The 21,845-nt window shown below is 35.6% G+C and overlaps 1 protein-coding gene across 1 annotated transcript in view; it reads left to right on the top strand.

Moving 5' to 3' along the window:
- The window catches only part of MCM6 (minichromosome maintenance complex component 6), a 45,196-nt gene that overhangs the window by 3,748 nt on the left and 19,603 nt on the right, over window positions 1-21,845 (top strand). The window contains exons 3-10 of the mRNA XM_028509426.2: window positions 1,556-1,666; window positions 5,521-5,770; window positions 7,345-7,510; window positions 7,786-7,931; window positions 9,206-9,356; window positions 11,481-11,622; window positions 20,073-20,214; window positions 20,697-20,804. Coding sequence (XP_028365227.1) covers window positions 1,556-1,666; window positions 5,521-5,770; window positions 7,345-7,510; window positions 7,786-7,931; window positions 9,206-9,356; window positions 11,481-11,622; window positions 20,073-20,214; window positions 20,697-20,804 — 1,216 coding nt within the window. The remainder of the gene's footprint in view (window positions 1-1,555; window positions 1,667-5,520; window positions 5,771-7,344; window positions 7,511-7,785; window positions 7,932-9,205; window positions 9,357-11,480; window positions 11,623-20,072; window positions 20,215-20,696; window positions 20,805-21,845) is intronic.

Here is a 21,845-nt window from a genome sequence, read left to right as displayed (position 1 = left end):
AGCTGAATTTTTCCACATGCAAATATTGAAAACCTTTGCTTTCTGTATAGTTTGCCTAAGCTTTAAGAGAACCATTTGCTTCGTGTCAGGCATTCAGTGCTATTGCTGTCATTCATTTGATTTCCCACTCCCACTCACTCCATGGGTGTTTTGAAAAGTGTGGATCTTCTTAATCAGAGATACCTTTTCAGCAGTGGCATTGTTCTTTTAAAATTTAATTTTTTTCTTACTATAAAAGTGAATGTTGTAGAAAATAGAGAAAAGTAGGGAAAGTAAAATCATCTGTATATTTGTAATCCCACCACCCACAGATAACCTCATCCACAGGTCTGTGGCAACAAAGTTCTAAGAGCTTTGTAGGTCTATAAGTGCAGAGTGTCCTGAGGATCTCCTGACATGTTTTGATGTATTTCTGTGCATCTGTAATTACTGGCATCATTACAGATAGAGCATCCTGCCCTTTTCACTTAACAGTATAACATTTTTCCATGGCATATAAAATCCCTTAAAAATATTTTAATAGCTGATTGGTATTTGGGGGGTGGGATTTAGTCATTTAATAATTTAGGCTTAAATTTTATTTTTAATTGCTATATAAAGCAAAAGCATTTTCTTACACAATTCTTAGTATTTGGATTAAATAAATGTTACAATCTGTATAAATAAAATTAGGTTAAAATAAACATTGTGGACAGCTTTGAAAGAAATAGAGACCCAGGAATAAGGAAATACAGACCTGTTCCTTTACCTGGTGGACTGGGAAATGGAGGACTTGTCTCCATGTTTCTAGTCATATTTGACCATCAAGAAAGGTTGGAGAGCTAAGCAACAGAATTTGTTGTGAAAGCATGCAGCAGTAAAAGTTGCACTGATAAGTTAGAGGGAAGTAGAAAATCAGGGCTGGTGATTGAAAAACTATCTCCATACCTCATGCACAGACCATGGAGCAGTTCTATCTCATGAAAGTAGGTAATTTTTCAAAGGACTTCAGATCCCACTGCTTACACCAAGCTGCAGAAGCTATTGGGGACTTTTATCCAGAGGACATGTGCCACTTCAGTCTAATAAGTCAGATGGGACATTTTTGCCGTGTTCTGATTATACACATTCCTCACCTGACCTCATCCATTTCTTACCAGTTAAGCCTAGAAAAATATACTTGGCCTTGACACCAAATGAAAGGCTGCCTTGCTAGATTGTAACACCAGCCCCTCACCACCCCAGATTGTTCAGGTAGAGTCTTAGAGAAGTGGCCTGTATTGTGGTTGCTAAATGACTAGGTAAAGATAATGGATATTCGGACAAAGCATTTTATTTTTGGTGATTGTGCTGCCTTAGATCTACTTATGGTGGGATAGGAGAGGATTGAAAGAGGCTCCTAAACTTGGACTAGGTAACATAAGTATCCTGCATAGTGAACTTCTAAGGCTTGGTTGTAACCAGATGGAATTAATTAGTCTCAGCTGCTGGCAAGGATAAATGGGGAATGAGGCCTTACTAATAATAAGCCTCTTGAAGATGTCATTTGATCTTTTTTTTGTTGTTTGCTTTTCAGAGTTTATCCTTACCTGTGTCGGGCCTTAAAAACCTTCGTCAAAGACCGTAAAGAGATTCCTCTTGCCAAGGATTTTTATGTTGCATTCCAAGACCTACCTACCAGACACAAGTAAGAAAACCTTCTTTGAAGGAAAAGGCGTTTACCGAATAGTGTAGGTGTTAATTAGTTGTCAGGAAACTCAGGAGGTTGTAATCTTAGATTGGAAAAATTATACCCAGTTATCCAAAAAGTTTTAATTTTGAAGAAATACATTTTTCTAGTGACCTGGGGTAAGTTGAGTGAAGTAATTCTGAGTGTTGTCATATTTTAGGATCCCTTTTAGGGGACATTTGGGGGAAAATCAAGTGAGAAAATTTGAAAACTGAGAACAGTCAGAAATTCATGAATTGGTGGGCATTTTTGTCAGAACTTTTTGTTGGTTTTTAAAAAACCTTTATTATATTTTTTCTTCATTACCATATAGTTCTCATATACCCTCCTCCCCCCAGCAATCACCACACTGTTGTCCATGTCCATGAGTCCTTTTTCCTTTTTGCTCAGTTCCCTTACCCCCACTAGCTGTCATCCTGTTCTCTGTCTATCAGTCTGTCCCCCCATTTTCCTGGTTAGTTCAGTTCACTCATTCCACATATGAGTGAAGTCATTTATCTGTCTTTATCTGACTGGTTTATTTAATTGAGCATAATGTTCTCCAGGTCCATTCATACTGTCACAGAGTAAAATTTTCTTTTTACGGACAAGTAATACTCCATTGTGTAAATGTCCTATAGTTGTTTTATCCACTCATCTTATGATGGGAATTTGGGCTTCTTCTATATCGTGGCAATTGTAAATAACGCTGCAGTAAACATAGGGGTGCTTATGTTCTTTTGAATTAGTGTTTTGGGTTCCTTTGACTGTATTCCCAGAAGTGGGATAGCTAAATTGAAAGGCAGATCCATTTTTAATTTTTTGAGGTTATCTCCATACTGCTTTCAACAGTGACTGCATCAATTTGCATTCCCCTTTCTCTGCATCCTCACCAACACTTGTTGTTTGTTGATTTATTGATGACAGACATTCTGGCAGGTGGGAGATATCTCACTGGGGTTTTAATAGGCATTTCTCTGATGATTCGTGACATTGAGCATCTTTTTGTATGTCTATTGGCCATCTGTATGTCCTCTTGGATAAGAGTCTTTTCAGGTCCCTTGCTTGTTTTTTAATTGGGTGGTTTGGTTTTTCGGTGTTGAATTTTTTAAGTTCTTTATAAATTTTGGGTATTAACCCCTTAACAGATGTGTTGGCAAATATGTTCTCCCATTCTGTGCGTTGTCTTTTTGTTTGTTGATGATTTCCTTTGCTGTGCAAAACCTTTTTAGTTTGATGTAGTCCCATTTGTTTATTTTTTCTTTTGTTTCCTGCGGAGATATATCAGATAAAATCCTGCTATAAGCAACGTCCTAGATTTTGCTGCCTGTTTTCTTCTGTGATTTTTATGGTCTGGGGTCTTAACATTTAAGCCTTTAATCAATTTTTTTTAAATTTATTCTTGTGTGTGGTGTAAGGAGATGGTCTAGTTTCATTTTTCTGCATGTATCTGTCCAATTTTCCCAACACCATTTATTGAATAAACTCTTTAGCCCATTGTATGGCTCACTTCCTCTGTCAAATATTGACTATAAGGTGTGGGTTTATTTTTGGGCTCTCTGTTCTGTTCATTGATCTGTGTGTCTCTTTTTATGCCAATTCCATGCTATTTTGATTACTATGGCCTTATAGTAAAGTTTGATATTTGGTAGTGTGATTCCTCCAACTTTGTTCTTCTTTCTCAGGATTGCTATTGCTGTGTGTGGCCTCTTGTGGGTCCATATAAATTTCTGAAATATTTGTTCTAGTTCTGTGAAATACATCATTGGAATCTTGATAGAAATTGCATTGAATCTGTAGATTGCTTTGGGTTATGGACATTTTAATGATGTTAATTCTTCTTATCCATGGATAACGATTATGTTTTTCCACTTACTTGTACCTTCAATTTCTTTCTTCGCTGTCTTCATTTTCCAACTACAGGACTTTTATGTCCTTGGTTAGGTTTATCCCTAGGTATTTTATTCTTTCTGTAGCGATTGTGAATGGGATTGTTTTCTTAATTTCTCTGTTAGTTCATTATTGGAATATAAAAATGCACCTGATTTTTGGATATTAATTTTGTATCCTGCTACTTTGCTGAATTCATTTACCAGTTCTAGTAGTTTCTTGGTGGAATATTTGGAGTTCTCTATGTATAGTATCATGTCATCTGCAAATAAAGAGTTTTACTGCTTCTTTTCCAATTTGGATGCCTTTTATTTCTTCTTGTCTGACTGCTGTGGCTAGGACTTCCAGTACTATGTTGAACAAGAGAGGTAAAAGTAGACATCCCTATCTCATTCCTGATCTTAAGGGAAATGCTTGTAATTTTTGCCCATTGAGTATGATGTTGGCAGTGGATTTGCCTTATATGCCCTTTATGATGTTTAGGTATGTTCCCTTTAGTCCCACTTTGCTGAGAGTTATCATATATGGGTGGTGGGTTTTATCAAATTCTTTTCCTACATGTATTGATATGATCATGTTGTTTTTATCCTTCATTTTATTTATGTGGTGAATCACATTTATTGATTTGTAAATGTTGTACCAACCTTGCATTCCCAGATAAATCCCACTTGATCATGGTGTATGATCTTTTTGATGCACCATTGTATTCGGTTTGCTGATATTTTGTTGAGGATTTTAGCATCTGTGTTCAGGGATATTGGCCTATAATTTTCTCTCTTTGTAGTGTCTTTATCTGGTTTTGTAATTAGGATAATCCTGGTCCCATTAAATTAGTTTGGGAGCCTCCCCTCCTCTTGAATTTTGTGGAATAGTTTGAGGAGGGAAAGGTGTTAGTTCTTCTCAGAACGTTCAGTAAAATTTCCCTGTGAAGCCATCTGGACCACGCTTGCTTTAGTTGTGAGTTTTTTCATTACTGCTTCAATTTCAATAGGTATAATCTGTCTATTCAGATTCTCTGATTCTTCCTGCTTTAGTTTTGGAAGATTGTGTGCTTTTGGGAATTTTATCCATTTCATCCAGGTTGTCCAGTTTGTTGGCATATAGTTGTTCATACTTTCTTACGGTTCTTTGTATTTCTTTGGTGTCAGTTGTTATTCTCATCTTTCATTTATTTATTTGTGTCCTTCTCTTTTTTTTCTTGATGAATCTGGTAAAGGTTTGTCAGTCTTGTTTATCTTTTCAAAGAACTAGCTCTTGGATTTGTTGATCTTTTGTAATTTTTTAGACTATTTCATTTATTTCTGCTCTGATCTTTATTATTTCCTTCCTTCTCACTTTGGGATTTATTTGTAGTTAGTTTCCAAGTTCCTTTAAGTATAAAGTTTATTTGAGCTTCTTGAATTTTGATTTTTTAATTTTAAAGAAATATATTTTTCTAGCAAGATAGGATGAGAACTAAATGAAGCAATTTCTGAGTATTGTCATATTTTAGGATACCTTTTAGAGGACATTGGAGATAAAATCTAGTGAGAACATTTGAAAACAGAACAGTCACAGAAATTCATAAATTGGTGGGAATTTTTGTCAGAGTTTAAGTGACATAAATTTTAAAGTTTTTTCCTTTAGCAGTTATTTAAACAATTTACTGGAAGACATTTAAGTGATATTTTGAAAACTTAAACTATTGAAATTACTTATAAAGTTTTACTAAGTTATTTAATATAAAATGGGTTTGTGAAGTAAAGAAAGTGTTTCTGACCTTTTGAATTTAAAATTTTTCCCCATGATAACTTTACTATGAAAATAATACATGCTTATTTAAAAATTGTAGATAAGCAAAAAAAATTTTTGCCTATAAAACAAAGATGAGATCACCCTGTTTTATAATTATTTTATTTCTTTGGTGTCCTTTATTCACCAATGGGACATCTGTCTTTAAACAGAATTCGAGAACTCACCTCATCCAGAATTGGTTTGCTCACTCGCATCAGTGGGCAGGTGGTGCGGACCCATCCAGTGCACCCAGAGCTTGTGAGTGGAACTTTCCTGTGCTTGGACTGTCAGACAGTGATCAAGGATGTAGAGCAGCAGTTCAAATACACACAACCAAACATCTGCCGAAATCCAGTGTGTGCCAACAGAAGGAGATTCCTGCTGGATACAAATAAATCAAGATTTGTTGACTTTCAAAAGGTATTTATTAACTTCTGTTAGGTCAGATTGAGCCTGTGCTAATAATTCACTTCTAAGGGCCTGTAATTATTATTGAAAGCTTATATAGACAATGCTAAACTCAGTTTTTATTTAAGTCAAATATCAAATGTGACTACAGATGTAAGCCAAAAATTCTTAACGTCAACTTCACTTGTCAGGTTGTAAATGTGTTACAACCTTTAATAACTTGGATTGAAAACTCCTTCAGACTGACAAAATGTATTTGTTAAAGAATAAATAGTAACTATTATTATTAACTACAGTTAAGAAAACTTTAGAGAACTAGAGACTTGTTGGTGTAAGACTTTGAGTAGGCAGTTAGGAGAGAGGAGGCATGAATGATAGGACAGGTGCAAATGCACAGATTTGTCAATAGCAGTGAGGATTGCCAGGACTGAAGTAGAGGGGCTGGACTGCAGATTATCTGAGAGGTGATTTGGTACGAGGCATGGAAAGAGAGGTTTGGGGCTATCTTGATAAATAAGGGAAGTATGTTTTTTAGGGGATATGAATTTTTCTTTTTAAAGGAAGATTAATGAGACAATGGCTTGTAGTTTTAACAAGAGGTGAAGATAATGGGTTGTAGTATTTAACAAGAGATGACTAATAACTAGGCAGTTGTAGTCCTGGGCAGTATTTGGATGGTAGCAGTAAGAATGAAGGGCTGGCACGGGGTGGTGTCTCAGATCTCTGCAGGACTTAGTAACTCTGGGTCATGCAAAGGGGGAAAGTTGCAATAGTGAAAGCATTAAAGCATGGACGAATGAGTACTGAAGTAATTAATATTTAATTCAGTTTTTAGTCCTTAGATTTCTTATGTTAACCTGATACTTAGTTTATAGGAAGTACCTACTCTGCCAACAACTCTGGTTAGGAAAAGCTTTATATTTGAAAAAGAACGTGATATAACAATCCCTTACAAACTATGAATGGATTGGGTCCTGGTTTGAAGGGGGAAAAAATAAAAAAAAATCTGTAATAAAGGACATTCTTGACAATTGTAGAAATTTGAAGGTGGACTGGATAATAGACATGGAAGTAAATGTTATTTAATTCTCTTGGTGTGATAATGGTATTCGTTTCATAGGAGATTGTCTTTGTTCTTAGGAGATCAATCCTTAAATATTTAGGGGTGAAGTATCTTGATATTTATAATTTGTTCCAAATAATACAGTAAAAGTATGTATGTCTAATGTTAATAGTTGCATTGAGATGGAGGGTATAAATTATGTGAAATTTTTCATAAAATTTTCCTGGAAGTTTAGAGGAAGATGGAACACAGAAGAGATATTTAACTACGTAGTCAAACTGAACAAAGAAAAAAGAGAAACAATGGTTTTTTAGTAAGAGTAAAAGTGAAGATTTTAAATAGATAGCTTTTACAAAATTTAAAGGGGCTTTAGGGTAGAGAATTTTTATGGTAAGTTTTGGTACATGTCAGGGGTCTGCAAATGGTAGGATAGTTTAGAATATGTCAATATTTGTGGTATTTATTTTAGATTGTATGGCATTTGGGCAAGATTTCTTACTCTTGGCTATTTGTCTTTGTTTAGGTTCGTATTCAAGAGACTCAAGCTGAACTTCCTCGAGGAAGTATCCCGCGCAGTTTAGAAGTGATCTTGAGGGCTGAAGCTGTGGAGTCAGCTCAAGCTGGCGACAAGTGTGACTTTACAGGGACACTGATTGTTGTGCCTGATGTCTCTAAGCTTAGCACACCAGGTGGGTAATCTGAGGCTCAAATTCTGTTACCTGAACAGTAGATATCTACAATAGCTTCTTGTGTCTTCCTTGTCTTATTTTTGGCTACTAATCAGAAAGTAAATAAGGAAGTATGATGAGAATAAAGGCAAACTGACTTTGATATAAACGGTACTGGTGTGAAAAACATTAGCCTCAATGAAATCTTTGAATATATAAGTTTTATTTATTTGAGCAATTCTGACTCTCAGCACCTTCAATATTTGAGATATGAAACAAGTTATTCAATCTTTCAGGAGCACGTGCAGAAACTAATTCTCGTGTCAGTGGTGTTGATGGATATGAGACCGAAGGCATTCGAGGACTCCGGGCCCTTGGTGTTAGGGACCTTTCATACAGGCTGGTCTTTCTTGCCTGTTGTGTTGCACCAACCAACCCAAGGGTGAGTCTTCTTAGTAGAATGGCAAAGCTTAAGAAAGACCTCCCCTATAGGCTGCCACAAAGTTAATAGGTTTCTGAAACATCTGAGTTATCTAGTCAATGTTAAAGGTATGGGGTTGTTGAGATTTGACTTTTTTAGTTTTGAACTCAAATCTTTTCATGTCTTTCTGACCAGGAAAAGTCTTCTTATTTTCATAAGGAAGAGATCGTTGTTTTAAAAGCATTTATACAAATTATCCAATGAGGGGGGCTGTTATTTAATTATCATGGTTCCTCTCTCATGCTCCTGGAGAAAGTACAAATAGATTTAGTAATCTGGGAAACAAAGTAAATTATTTCTGAGAAGGATGGACCCTTGGTGTTGTTCAGAACTTAATTCTGTGTCCTAAATGGGAAAGCCTAAATGGCTTATAGGGATATATAGATTGTGTTTATTTGAGCATTTTGTACTTTTCTCCAGGAGCATGAGAGAGGAACCATGGTAATTAAAAAACAAAAATCCCCACCATGGATAATTTGTTCCAGTGTTCTTAAAGCAGTGAGCTTTTACATACAAAAACAAGAAGACTTTTCATTGTTCTGGAAAAAGAGAAGTGAACATAATACAGGGTGGAGCAAAAGTATATTTACAGTTGTGGGTACATGAAACAGTTTATCTTGTAATATTATTTATTTATTATTTTCCACACGAATAACTGTAAAGACATTTTGGTCTACCCTGTATTCTGTCACTTCATTTTCATTTTCATGTCATTGACTAGTATTTGATTATGGCTCATCACTTAACCATTCAGATTTATTTAGGTAATAACACAAAACAGTGGTCGTAGCTTTTTTATTGTTTTTAACTCACAAAACAAACTCTTAAGGATCTTGATTTACCAAGGCCTTACTAATTTGGGGATTTTTTTTAATCCTTGCCCAAGGACATGCTTATTGATTTGAGAGAGGGGGAGAAACATCCATGGGTTGCCTCCTGTACATGCCCCAGTAGGGAATCAAACCTGCAACCTAGGTAGGTGCCCTGACAGGGATCAAACCCATAGCCTTTTGGCGTATGGGATGATGCTGCATGATGCTGTAAGCATGAGCTACCTAGCTGCAGGGCTGGGGGTGTTTATTAAAAAAAAAAAAAAAAAAAACCTTCATAGTCAGCAGATTCTGAGGTTAACGTCCGAGACTATATTTTGTTTGTAATGAAGTTTCTTCTCTTTCACATTATTTTGACTTTGAGTGTTCTATGCTATTATTGTCCCTTTCTTCTCCATCTTTCAGTTTGGAGGGAAAGAGCTTCGAGATGAGGAACAGACAGCTGAGAGCATTAAGAACCAAATGACTGTGAAAGAATGGGAGAAAGTGTTTGAAATGAGTCAAGATAAAAATCTATACCACAATCTTTGCACCAGCCTGTTTCCTACTATACATGGTAAGAATTCTATCCATATGTGGCATAAACTTGAAATCCAAAGAAATTATTATAAAATAGCAATATATGTTTCTTTAAACAGATCATGGTGGTTTTTTAGTAGGTTTAGAAGAGGTCTTTTTAAGTCATTTATAAAAGGGCAGATACATGATTCCACTTAAAATGAGGTACCTAGAATAGGCAAATTCATAGAGAAAGAAAGGAAGGAGATTACCTGGGGAAGAGGAATGGGGAGTTCCTGTTTAATGGATAGAGTTTCTGTTTGGGGTGAAGAAAAGCTCTAGACATTGATAGAGGTGATGGTTATAGAACATAGTGAATGTACTTAATTCCACTAAAATGTACACTTAAAAATGGTCGAAATGGTGAATTTTATGTAAATTTCACCAGAATTTTTTTAAAATGAAAAAGACATTTAGTCCTCTTTTTCTGGCTGTAGGACAGAACTGCACTTCAGTATATTCCAGTGTGCTAGCTTAATGTCTTTTAATTTTCAGAGCTAGAGATTTCTTGATGTTCCTTGGTTACATATACTTGTCTGTACCTTTGGTGGTCTCTTCAACGTTTTCTTGGCTTTTGGTTGCTAGCTGCTCGCTATCATAAAAATCCCCATGTATGTTGAAGTATATTACTGAATTTTCAGGCCTCATGCTTTACCCATTTTTTTAATCCTTATCTTCCATACTCAATTGGAGTTAGGGCAAGAACTCAAGATAATGGATTTCTCTCTTAGGTATATATTTTTAAATCATTTACAATTAACTTTTCCTATCTAAATGCTTGGTAAATGAAATTGAACTGAAATTCTTTATTTTAATCATCATTTATGGATTTCAGAGTGTCCTTTCTAACAAATTGGGTTAGAATTTTTATGCTGCTTTACTTTTCCTATAAATTAAGCTGCATAATAAATTAACTCAATCATAGTGATTTAAAACAACAAACATCATCTCACCCAGTCTGTGGGTCAGGAATTGAGAGAGGCTTAGCTGGGTGGTTCTAGCTCAGTTCTTTCATGAGGTTGCAGCCAAGACATCAGCTGGGGCCACCATCATCTGAAGGCTTTGCTAGGGCTGCAGGATCTACTTTAGGGGCTCACTCAGTGGCCTACCTATTAGTATAGGTTGTTGGTTGGAAGCCTCAGTTCCTTACCACATAAATCTCTTCCACAGGGCTCTTTGAGTATTCTCACATCACAGCAACTGGCTTCCTTCCCAGAGTGTGTGATCCAAGAAAGCAAAGCAAGGAGGAAGCAAAATGTTTCTCAGGACTTAGTCTCATAAGTTACATACCTTCACTTGCACATATGCTGTTTGTTAGAAGCAAGTCACTAAGTCTTGCCACATTTAGGGAAAAGAGAATTAAGCTCCATCTTGAAATGAGGAGTATCAAAGAATTTGTGGGCTATTTAAAAACTAACAAATCTCCAACACATTTCTTTCAGAGGTCATGAGTCAGATGTTTTGTTTATGGAATGGGTTAATTTTCTACTTTAACAAAGTGGTTTTTATAAGTGTGCCTAGCAGTTTGTTGATGGAATTCACAGAAAGGCATCATCATTAGCACCGAAAACTCTTCTAATAGCACATTTCTAAAGATCCAGTGTTGTTTTTTTAATTGTGCATTTTCTTATATTGGATATATAAATACTTCTTAGAGGCATCAGTTAAGTTAGCATGTATTTCTAGTCTGCTCACTGTTGGTAATACAAAAGAAATCAATCATGGACCATTTCTCAAATTGTTGATGGAAATGGGAGGCATGCCATTAGAAAGAACTAGGAAATATGATAAGCTGTGGTGGACATAGTTTATTCATGGGGAGAGATATTTGAGAGATACAGAGAAAAGCTTTGTGTAGGGTACTAAGACTTGTGAACCAGAAAAGACTCTTAGAAGGGTGTGCATTGGCATCTGATACCTGCGGTGTAGGAGAAGACATCAGGACAGTGACTAGGAGACTAAGTTCACAGAGCAAGAAGCAGATGAGAAACCAAGAATTTTTACTTAAGTCTTATGCTTTGCTTCAGCTTTATCTGCTCTTTTGGTTGGTAAACATGCCTTTCTAATATCCCGTGATAATTGTTAACCTCATGTTGAAAAATACGTTGGGTTTTCATTTCAGGCAATGATGAAGTAAAACGTGGTGTCCTTCTCATGCTCTTTGGTGGTGTCCCAAAGACAACAGGGGAAGGAACCTCTCTTCGAGGGGACATAAATGTTTGCATTGTTGGTGACCCCAGTACAGCTAAGAGCCAGTTTCTCAAGTAAGTGTGTGCCTGAAGTAGTACAGTAGGAAGAACAATGTGCATAATTCCAGGCTCTCTGTGCTACCAAGAATGCAATCAATGTGCCTTTACTAGAGCAGCAGTATGAATATGACTGTTGAATATACAACTCATTTAGATTAAAAACACCTTAATTTGTTTAGTAGAATATAACAACATTTTACAATTTTTTGGAATAGGGAAAAATTGCCTGTAATCCAATTCCTACATAGAACTCTTTCAATCTTTGTGTAATTTCTTTGTATCTTTTCAGGGTTATGAATCACAACATATTTAATTTTAATATATGCTAAATATTTTTCATTTTCTTTAGTTTCACAACTATTTTTTGTTGGTATACTATAACTTTCAAAATCATTTTCCTAGCTTGTCATAGTTTATTTTAATGATTATAAGTACAGGTACAGTCAACACCATGATGTATGTAAGTTTCTATTTTTACTTTTTTGTTTTCTTTGGGTAAATTCAAACTATAGGATTGCTGAGATTAACAATACGAACAACTTTAAGGTTCTTAAATAAGACACACTTTCCAAAAGGAGTGCTATAAACATGAAACATTTTTGCTAAACTTATCAACTACAAGTACTTGCTTATTTTTAACCTTTTAAGAAGCTTAGAGGTCAAAATGATTGCAACATGTTTTTGAGCACCTCCTGTGTTCCTGGTTCTGTATATATGTGTATGTTATATCTTCTGTTTTTAATTTTTTATTGTTATTCTATTACAGTTGTCCCATTTTCCCACTTTGCCCCCCTCCACCCAGGCCACATCTCCACTCCCACAGTCAATCCCCACACCATTGTCTTATGTCCTTGGGTCGTTCATGCATGTTCTTTGACTAGTCCCTTCCCTTTCTTTCCACCATGATCCCCCCCCTCCCCCAACCCGGTCATTGTCAGTCTGTACCATGTTTCCATGTCTGTGGTTCTATTTTGCTTCTTAATTAATTTTTGTTAATTAGGTTCCTCTTATAAGTGAGATCATATGGTATTTGTCTTGCACCAACTGGCTTGTTTCACTTAGCATAATATTGAGTTCCATCAATGATGTCACGAAAGGCAGGAGTTCTTTCTTTCTGCTGTGTAGTGTTACATTAATTTGTGAATTAATATAATATTAGATCTGTAAATGTACCACAGTTTTTGATCCACTCATTTACTGATGGGCACTTAGATTGCTTCCAGCACTTGGCTATTGTAAATAGCACTGCTATGAACATTGGGGTGCATAGGTTCTTTTGAGTTAGTGTTTGGGGATTCTTAGGGTATATTCCCAGCAGTAGAATCACTGGGTCAAAAGACAGTTCCATTTTTTGTTTTCTGAGGAAATTCCATGCTGTTGTCCACAGTGGCTGCACTAGTCTGCATTCCCACCAACAGTTCACTAAGGTTCCTTTTTCTCTATATCCTCGCCAGCACTTATTGTTTGTTGATTTATTAATGACAACCATGCTGACCCGTGTGAAGTGGTATCTCATTGTGGTTTTAATTTACATCTCTCCAATGGCCAGTGATGTTGAGTATCTTTTCATATGTCTGTGGGCCATCTGTGTGTCCTCCTTGGAAAAGTATCTATTCAGGTCCTTCACCTATTTTTTAATTGGATTTTTGTCTTCCCGGTGTAGAGTCAGATGAGTTCTTTATATGTTTTGGAGATCAAACCCTTGTTCAATATACCAGCAGATAGGAACCCATATGGTCGGTTGGGTTCCCTTTTCATTTTGATGATAGTTTCTTTAGCTGTGCAGAAGCTTTTTAATTTGACACAATCCCATTTGTTTATTTTTTTCTTTATTTTGCTTTCCTTGGAAGTTATATTGGTAAAAATACTGCTACATGGGATATCTGAAATTTCACTGCCTTTTTCTCTAGGACTTTTATAGTGTCACAACCTATATTTAAGTCTTTTGTCCATTCTTAGTTCATTCTGGTGTATGTTGGTGGTCTAGCTTCATTTTATAGCATGTACCAGTTCAGTTCTCCCAACATTATTTATTAAAGAGGCTATTCTTACTCCATTTTATGTTGCTGCCCCCTTTGTTAAATATTAATTGACCATAGAGACTGGGTTTATTTCTAGGCTCTCTATTCTGTTCCATTGATCTATGTGTCTGTTCTTACACCAGTACCAGACTGTTTTGATTACAGTAGCCTTGTAGTATAGTTTGATATCAGGTATTATGATCCCTCCTACTTTGTTCTTTCTGATGGCCAAGGCTATTCAGGGTCTTTTCTGGTTCTATATAGATTTTTGAGATGTTTATTCTAGGTCTGTGAAATATGTCATTGGTATTTTAATAGCAGTTGTATTGATTCTATAGATTGTTTTGGGGTAGTATGGACATTTAAATAATGTTAATTCTTCCAATCCACAAACATAGTATATGCTTCCATTTATCTGTATGTCTTTTAATTTATTTCTTCAGTGTTCTATGGTTTGCCAGGTATTGGTCTTTTACCTTCCTGGTTAAGTTTATTCCTAGGTACCATATTTTGCCATGTATAATGCACTCCCAGTATAATGTACGCCTACATTTTAAACCCAAACTTTCAGGGAAAAAATCTTTTAATTTTTTAATTCAATTTTTAATTTATATTTAGATACTTTTTTGTATTATAAGGGAATTTTAGCATGTACTTTTCAACATATGGCACAAGAAGTTATGTAACAAATAATTGCAAAACACAAGAAAGGATACAAGGTATTTCAGGTACTACCCATGTATAATGCACATCCTTATTTTGCCATCAAAATTTGGGCAAAAAGGTATGCATTATACACAGCAAAATACTGTATTTTTCTTGTTACTATAGTAAATGGGATTTTTTTCCTAGTTTCCCTTTCTGATATTTCATTGTTGATGTAGAAAGATGCCCTCAATTTCTGAATATTGCCTTTGTATCCCACTGTTTTGCCAAATTCACTTATTAGGTCAAATAGTTTTTTGGTGGAGACTGTAGAGTTTTCTATGTACGCTATCGTGTCATCTGCAAATGATGACAGTTTTACTTCCTCCTTTCCAATTTGGATGCGTTTTATTTCTTTTTCTCATCTGATCACTGTGACTAGAACTTTCAATACTATGTTGAATAAGAATGATGAAAGAGGACACCCTTGTCTTATTCCTGATCTTAGTGGGAAAGCTTTTAGTTTTTGCCTGTTGAGTATGATGTTGGCTGTAGGTTTCTCATACATGACCTTTATTATGTTGCAGTATGATCTCTCTGTTCCCACTTTGCTGAATTTTTTTTATCATAGATGAGTGTTGTATTTTATCAAATTTTTTTCAGCATCTATTGATATGATCATGTGACTTTTTTCCTTCATTTTGTTTATGTGATGTATTACACTTATTGATTTGTGAATATTGTACCACCCTTGCATCCCTGGGATGAAGCCCACCTGATCATGGTGTGTGATCTTTTTAATGTATTGCTGGATCCTGCTTGCCAATATTTTGTTGAGGATTTTAGCATCTGTGTTCATCAGTGATATTGGCCTGTAGCTTTCTTTCTTTGTTGTGTCTTTACCTGGTCTTGGAATTAGGATAATACTGGTCTTGTAAAAAGAGTTTGGGAGTCTACTCTCTTCTTGAATTCTTTGCAGTAGTTTCAGGAGGATAGATGTTCTTCTTTAAATGTTTGGCAAAATACACCTGTGAAGCCATCCTACAGGGATTTCGTGTGCCTGGAGGTTTTTTTTGATTACTGTTTCAATATCAGTAGTTATTGGTCTATTCAGGCTTTCTGTTTCTTCTTGATTCAGTTTTGGAAGGTTGTATTTTTCTAGAAATTTGCCCATATTACCCAGGTTTTCCAATTTCTTGGCACATGTTATTCATAGTAAATTCTTACATTCCTTTGTATTTCTGTGGGATTGGTTGTAACTTCTCTTTCATGTCTGATTTTTATTTAGGTCCTCTCTCTTTTTTTCTTAAGTTTGGTTAAAGGTTTGTCAATTTAGTTTATCTTTTCCAAGAACTAGCTTTTGGGTTCACTGATCCTTTGAATTGTTTTTTATTCTCTGTCATTTACTTCTGCTGTGATCTTATTTCCTTCTACCTACTCCCTTTGTGCTTTGATTGTTGTTTTTCCTTTAGTTCTTGCAGATGTAGGGGTACGTTATTAATTTGAGATTTTTCTCTTCTTTGAGTAGGCCTGTATTGCTATTAACTTCCTTCTCACTGACTTTTTTCACTGTGTCCCATAGGTTTTGGATAGTTGTGTGTTTATTTTCACTTGTTTCCAGATACTTTTTTATTTCTCTCTTGATCTCATTGTTACTCCATTCATTATTTAATAACATGTTATTCAGTTCCTGTGTATGTGAATGTTTTTGAGTTTTTTCCATGAGGTTGGTTTCCAGTTTCAGGCCATTGTGACCTGAGAAGATGCTTGATATGATTTTAATTTTCTTGCCTTTATTGAGTCGTGTTTTGTGTCCTACCATGTGGCCTGTCTTTGAAAATGATCTATGTGTGTTTGAGAAGAATGTGTATTTTGCTTCATTGGGGTGAAAATTTCAAATATATACCAATTAAGTCTATTTGATCTAGCATGTCATTCAGTGCAACAATACCCTTATTGATTCTTTGTTTGGAAGATCTATCCATTGTTGACAATGGGGTGTTAAAATCCCCTACAATGACTGTGTCGCTGTCAATATCTTTCTTGAAGTCCCCCAAGATTTTCCTTATGTATTAAGTTGCTACTATGTTGGGTGCATATATGCTTACAAGAGATATATCCTCTTGTTGGACTACTCCCTTAAGTATTATGTAATGACCTTCTTTGTCTCTTATTATGGCCTCTGTTTTGAAGTCTATTTTGTCTGATATAAGTATTGGTACCTCAGCTTTTTTTCCATGTCTCTTTGCTTGGAATATTTTTTTTTCATCCCTTCACTTTCAGTCTGTGTAGACCTTCTGTTCTGAGGTAGATCTCTTGTAGGCAGCATATGTGCTGGTCATGTTTTCTTATCCATTTCACCCTGTGTGTTTTGAATGGAGCATTTAAACCACTTACATTTAAGGTTATTATCGATGGGTATGTATTCATTGCCATTTTTTCCCTTTGTACCTGTGTTTCTCTCTCTCTCTCTCTCTCTCTCCATTTTCCTAAAGCAGCCCCTTTATCATCTCTTGCAATGCTGGTTTGGTGGAGATGTACCCTTTTAGCCTTTTTCATCTAGGTGTGTATGTATGTTTTGTCTTTTTTTTTTTAAGCAATTTTTTTAATTAGGCTCACTGTTGCTATAGTATTTATTTGTTTACTTTAAAAATTTTTTAATCTGTTTATTTATTTTTAGAGAGGGGGGAAGGGAGGGAGAAAGGGAGAGAAACATCAATGTGAGGTTGCCTCTCACATGGCCCCCACTGGAGACCTGACCTGCAACCCAGGCATGTGCCCTGACTGGGAATTGAACTGGTGACACTTTGGTTCACAGCCCATGCTCAATCCACTGAGCTACACCAGCCAGGGTGTATGTTTTGTCTTATCCTAGCAGCACCCAGGCAGGTATGTAATATTATCCTATTTTTTCAGGGAGGCAAACAAAACTTCTCTGTGCCTCAGCAACTTGCCCATTTTCTCACCGCTGACAAGTGACACTAAGCCATGAGTATTAGCACTCAGATGTATACTGTAAAGTATGTGGTCATACTGCAGGATGGGGCAAAAGTAGGGTTATAGTTGTTTATATGGGAAATAATGCAATAATAAATAATACAGTATAAACTGTTTCATGAACTTACAACTATAAACCTACTGTTTCCCACACTATATTTCAAGATGCCTTTCCTTTGTTGTTTGGGAAATTTGTGACTCTTCTAGACCATAAAACATTTTTAGTTGGTTTGAAGTTTTATAATTAAATATTTCTTTCAAGTAAATCAGGGACTGAGTTCTGGATTTGAAGATGATGGTCTTGTGTTAAAAGGAATTCTTTTCTGCACTTCATTTTCTCTGCTCCCACCTCCCAACTCACCACCACCACTACCACCACCAAGAGATGTACTACAATGTTGCCTCTGGTAACAGTATTACATTGCACATGACTGTCTTAGAAATAGCCTTTTCACCCTGGTGAGTTTTTTACCATCTTTATTGCAATATAGTTTACATATCATAGAATTTACCCCTTTTAAGTGTACAATTTAATGGTTTTAGTATATTCACAGTTGTATAACATAATTAAAGTAAGTTTAGAACATTCTCATCCCCCAAAAAGAAATACTGTACCCACTAGTTATCACTCTTCATTCTCCCCTTGCCCATAGGCAATCCCTAACCTACTTTGGTGTCTATCTGGACATTTCATGTAGATGGAATTATATACTATATGAGCCTTAGTGACTGGCTGGCCTCTTCCACTTCCCATAGTGTTTTCAAGATTCAGCCATATTGGAGCATGCATTGATACTTTTATTTTTGTTTATTGCCTGATATCCTATCCTATGTACATACAAGACTTAATTGTTCATTCATCAGTTCATGGACATTTGGATTGTTTCTGCTTTGGCTTTTATAGACAATGCTGCTATTAAAAGTTCAGTGGCATTATATACATTCAAGTTACATAGCCATTACCACCATCTATTTTCGGAAATTTTTCCTCTTCTCAAACTGAAACTCTGCCCTCATTAAACAGTAGCTCTTTATATCCCCTTCTGTCCAGCCCCTAGCAACCACCATTCTACCTCTGCTTCTGAATTTGATTTTTCTTGGTCCCTCATAGAAGTGGAACCATATACTGTCCTTTTATGACTGATTCATTTCACTTAACATATATTCAAGAGTCATCCATGTTGTAGAGTCTTAGGATTTCCTTCCTTTTTAAGACTGAATTATATGTATTTGTCACACTGTTTATCCATTCATTCATCCATGAACATTTGGGTTGTTAATACGTGTGGGCTGTTGTGAGTAATGCTGCTATGAACATCGGCGTGCAAGTTATCTGTTCAAGTCCCCGCCTTTGATTCTTTGGAATAATTTTGGCTCTTAAATTTAGATTCTTGCTAGTTTCAGTTCATTTTTTAATATGATATAAAGTAGGGGTCCAGCTTTATTCTTTTGCAAATGGATATCCTGTTGTCCCAACATCAAGGTGATTTTTTACCCCATTGAATTGTTTTGCTACCCTAGTCAAAAATCAGTTGACCATAAATGTAAGGATTTGTTTCTGAACTCTCTGTTTTATTTCATTAATCTCTATGTCTGTCCTTAGGCCAGCACTACACTATCATGATTACTCTAGCTTTGTAGTAAGTTTTAAATTCAGAAAATGTGAGTTGTCCGACTTTTTCCAGATTGTTTTAGCTATTCTGGTTCCCTCAAGTTTCTGTATGAATTTTAGGATCAGCTTGTCTGTTTCTACAAAGAAGCCAGTTGTAATACTAATAGGTATTGCATTGAATCTGTAGATCAATTTGAGGTTTATTGGCTTTTTAAAATATTAAGTTTTCTGATCCATGAACATGGAATATCTTTTCATTATTTAGGCCTTCTTCAATTTCTTTGAACAATATTTTATAGTTTTCAAGGTAAAAGCTTGCACTTCTTTTGTTAAACCTAGTCCTAAGTGTTTTATAATCTTTTTGATGCTGTTGTAAATAAAATTGTTGATCTTTTGTCTCACAACCTTGCAAGAACTCATTTATTAGTTCTAATGTTTTAGTGGATTCCATAGGATTTTCAATCTATAAGGTCATGTTATCTGCAAATAGTGATAGTTGTTGTTCTTTCAAATCTGAGTGTCTTTTTCTTTTTCTTGTTTAATTGCCCCGCCTAGACCTTTGAATATAATGTTGAATAGAAGTGGCAGAGTAAACATTCCAGATCTTAGGGGGAAAGCATTCAGCCTTTTAACCTTTAAGAATGATCTTAGCACCCTTTCTTAGGTTGAGAGAAAGTCTCTTCTGTTCCAAGTTTGTTGAGTTTTTATTGTGAAGGTGTTGGATTTTGTCACATATTTTTTCCTGCACCTATTGAAGTGGTTCTTATCCTTTATTAATATGACGTATTACTGATGTTTAGCTGTTAAACCAACCTTTCATTTTTAGAATACATCTTGTATCTAATTCTGTCTTATTTTTAAGGGCAAGATCTTCTAATAGATCATTATTGCTAAGCTGTTATTAAAACTTTTAAAGTTGATATTTTTATCATGTTTGAACTTCATCTTACATTTGACAGAAATGGATTTAAATCCGTTTAAAAGGCCAAAGGAGAAAGTCTTTATATTCAGCCTTTGTCTTTATATTCGATTCATAGCGTATATCTATGGATTGCTTATATAGCTTAATGCTTTTCTCAGATTTTTTAAAAAGAAATTTATATTCTTAAGTGGCATAAATGCTAGCAGGTGATATTCCTGGAAAGGATGCTTTGTAGTCACAAGTTAATGAATATGATCATCTTGAACAGGCACGTGGAGGAGTTCAGCCCCAGAGCTGTCTACACCAGTGGCAAAGCATCCAGTGCTGCTGGCTTAACAGCAGCTGTTGTGAGAGATGAAGAATCTCATGAGTTTGTCATTGAAGCTGGAGCTTTGATGTTGGCTGATAATGTAAGAACATTTGACACTTTTGGATCTAGAGCAAGCAGATTATTCCCTACCTTATCAGTAAAGACCTATAAGCTTATATTTTTAAAATGTCCTTCAAAGAGGGCATTTTTAGTAAATAGTCTGTATTTGGCGTTGATTAATTATATCAGTAAATTTCTCCTGTTACATCTTCAGCTGAAAATCAGCACTGAAGCAATCCAGAATATTTTGACCCTGACAATTTACACAAGGTTTTTTGTTGAGTAAAAATGCAATAAATATATGTCTTTGGTCTTATTCTTAGTTTAAAATGAGTTGAAAGCCTATGACTCCTTTTAGCTCTGGAATTTATTATACCATCTTAATCTAATAGAGGGAATCAGGATTATTTACATACCTTAGAGTTATTTACAGAGTATCAAAAGATTTTTGGTGCACACTTTGAGTTGACGTCCCATTTGACACTTGAAAGGCAGTATCATGCTAGATTTGTTTGGTTACAGGGTGTATGTTGTATTGATGAGTTTGATAAGATGGACATACGGGATCAAGTTGCTATTCATGAAGCTATGGAACAGCAGACCATCTCCATCACTAAAGCGGGAGTGAAGGTATGTGCATGTCCACTTCTGTACCACTGCATCATGCCTTGCAGGTTAATGTAGCTCTAGAGACATTCCCCTGGATAAAATGGATTATTTCAACATGAAATACTGTTCATTGAAATGGAAAACACAGCCCTGAGGTTTCCTAATCCAAACTATCAGTGCTCTCTAGGGTGCTGTGAAAATGTGTTGCTTGACAGAGATTAGAGGTTACTGATGAAATTTTTAGCATTTCACTTCTCAAGATTTTTACAAAGCTTCTACACTTTTTGATAAAGCATGTTTTCATCAGAAAATGTAAGTTGCCCAAAATTATAATAAAAATAATCCACAGACTATTTAAATGAAAATAATATTTAAGTACAGTCATGTGCCACATAGAAACATTTTGGTCAAGGATGGACCACATATATGATGGTGGTCCCATTAGATTATGATGAAGCTGAAAATTTCCTATCATGTAACGACATCTCAGTAATTGTAATATATTAGCACAACACATTACTCATGTGTTTGTGGTGATGCTGGCCTCAACCTAGTGTGCTGCCAATTGTATAAAGTATAGCACACACAATTATGTATAGTACCTAATATTTGGTAATGATAATAAATGACTATGTTATTGATTTATTTATAATACTACACTTTTAAGATTTTATTTATTTCCAGAGAGACGGAAACATCAGTGTTTGTGCTTGACTCTCACACACCCCTACTGGGGACCTGGCCTGCAACCCAGACATGTGCCCTGACTGGGAATTAAGCCTGCAACCATTTGGTTCACAGGCCAGTGCTCAATCCACTTAGCCACACCAACCAGGGCACAGTTTTTATTGTTAATTTAGAGTGTTCTCTTTCTACTTGTAAAAGAAGTTTTCTGTAATACAGTGTGCCATGTTAACAGGCAGCAGCCTCATACATCTGTGTTTACATCTCTTGATTATATCATTTTTTCTTTGCTTGATTGAAGCTCATGTTGTTTTGTACAGTTGTAGCCTAGACAGTAGGCTATACTGTATAGCCTCGGTGTGTAGTAGACTACACCAT

Source organism: Phyllostomus discolor, chromosome 4, assembly GCF_004126475.2.
Source record: "Phyllostomus discolor isolate MPI-MPIP mPhyDis1 chromosome 4, mPhyDis1.pri.v3, whole genome shotgun sequence".
NCBI classification, from domain to species: domain Eukaryota; kingdom Metazoa; phylum Chordata; class Mammalia; order Chiroptera; family Phyllostomidae; genus Phyllostomus; species Phyllostomus discolor.
The sequence above is the reverse complement of the archived record's forward strand: the minus strand, read 5'-3'. Positions and strand labels throughout refer to the sequence as shown.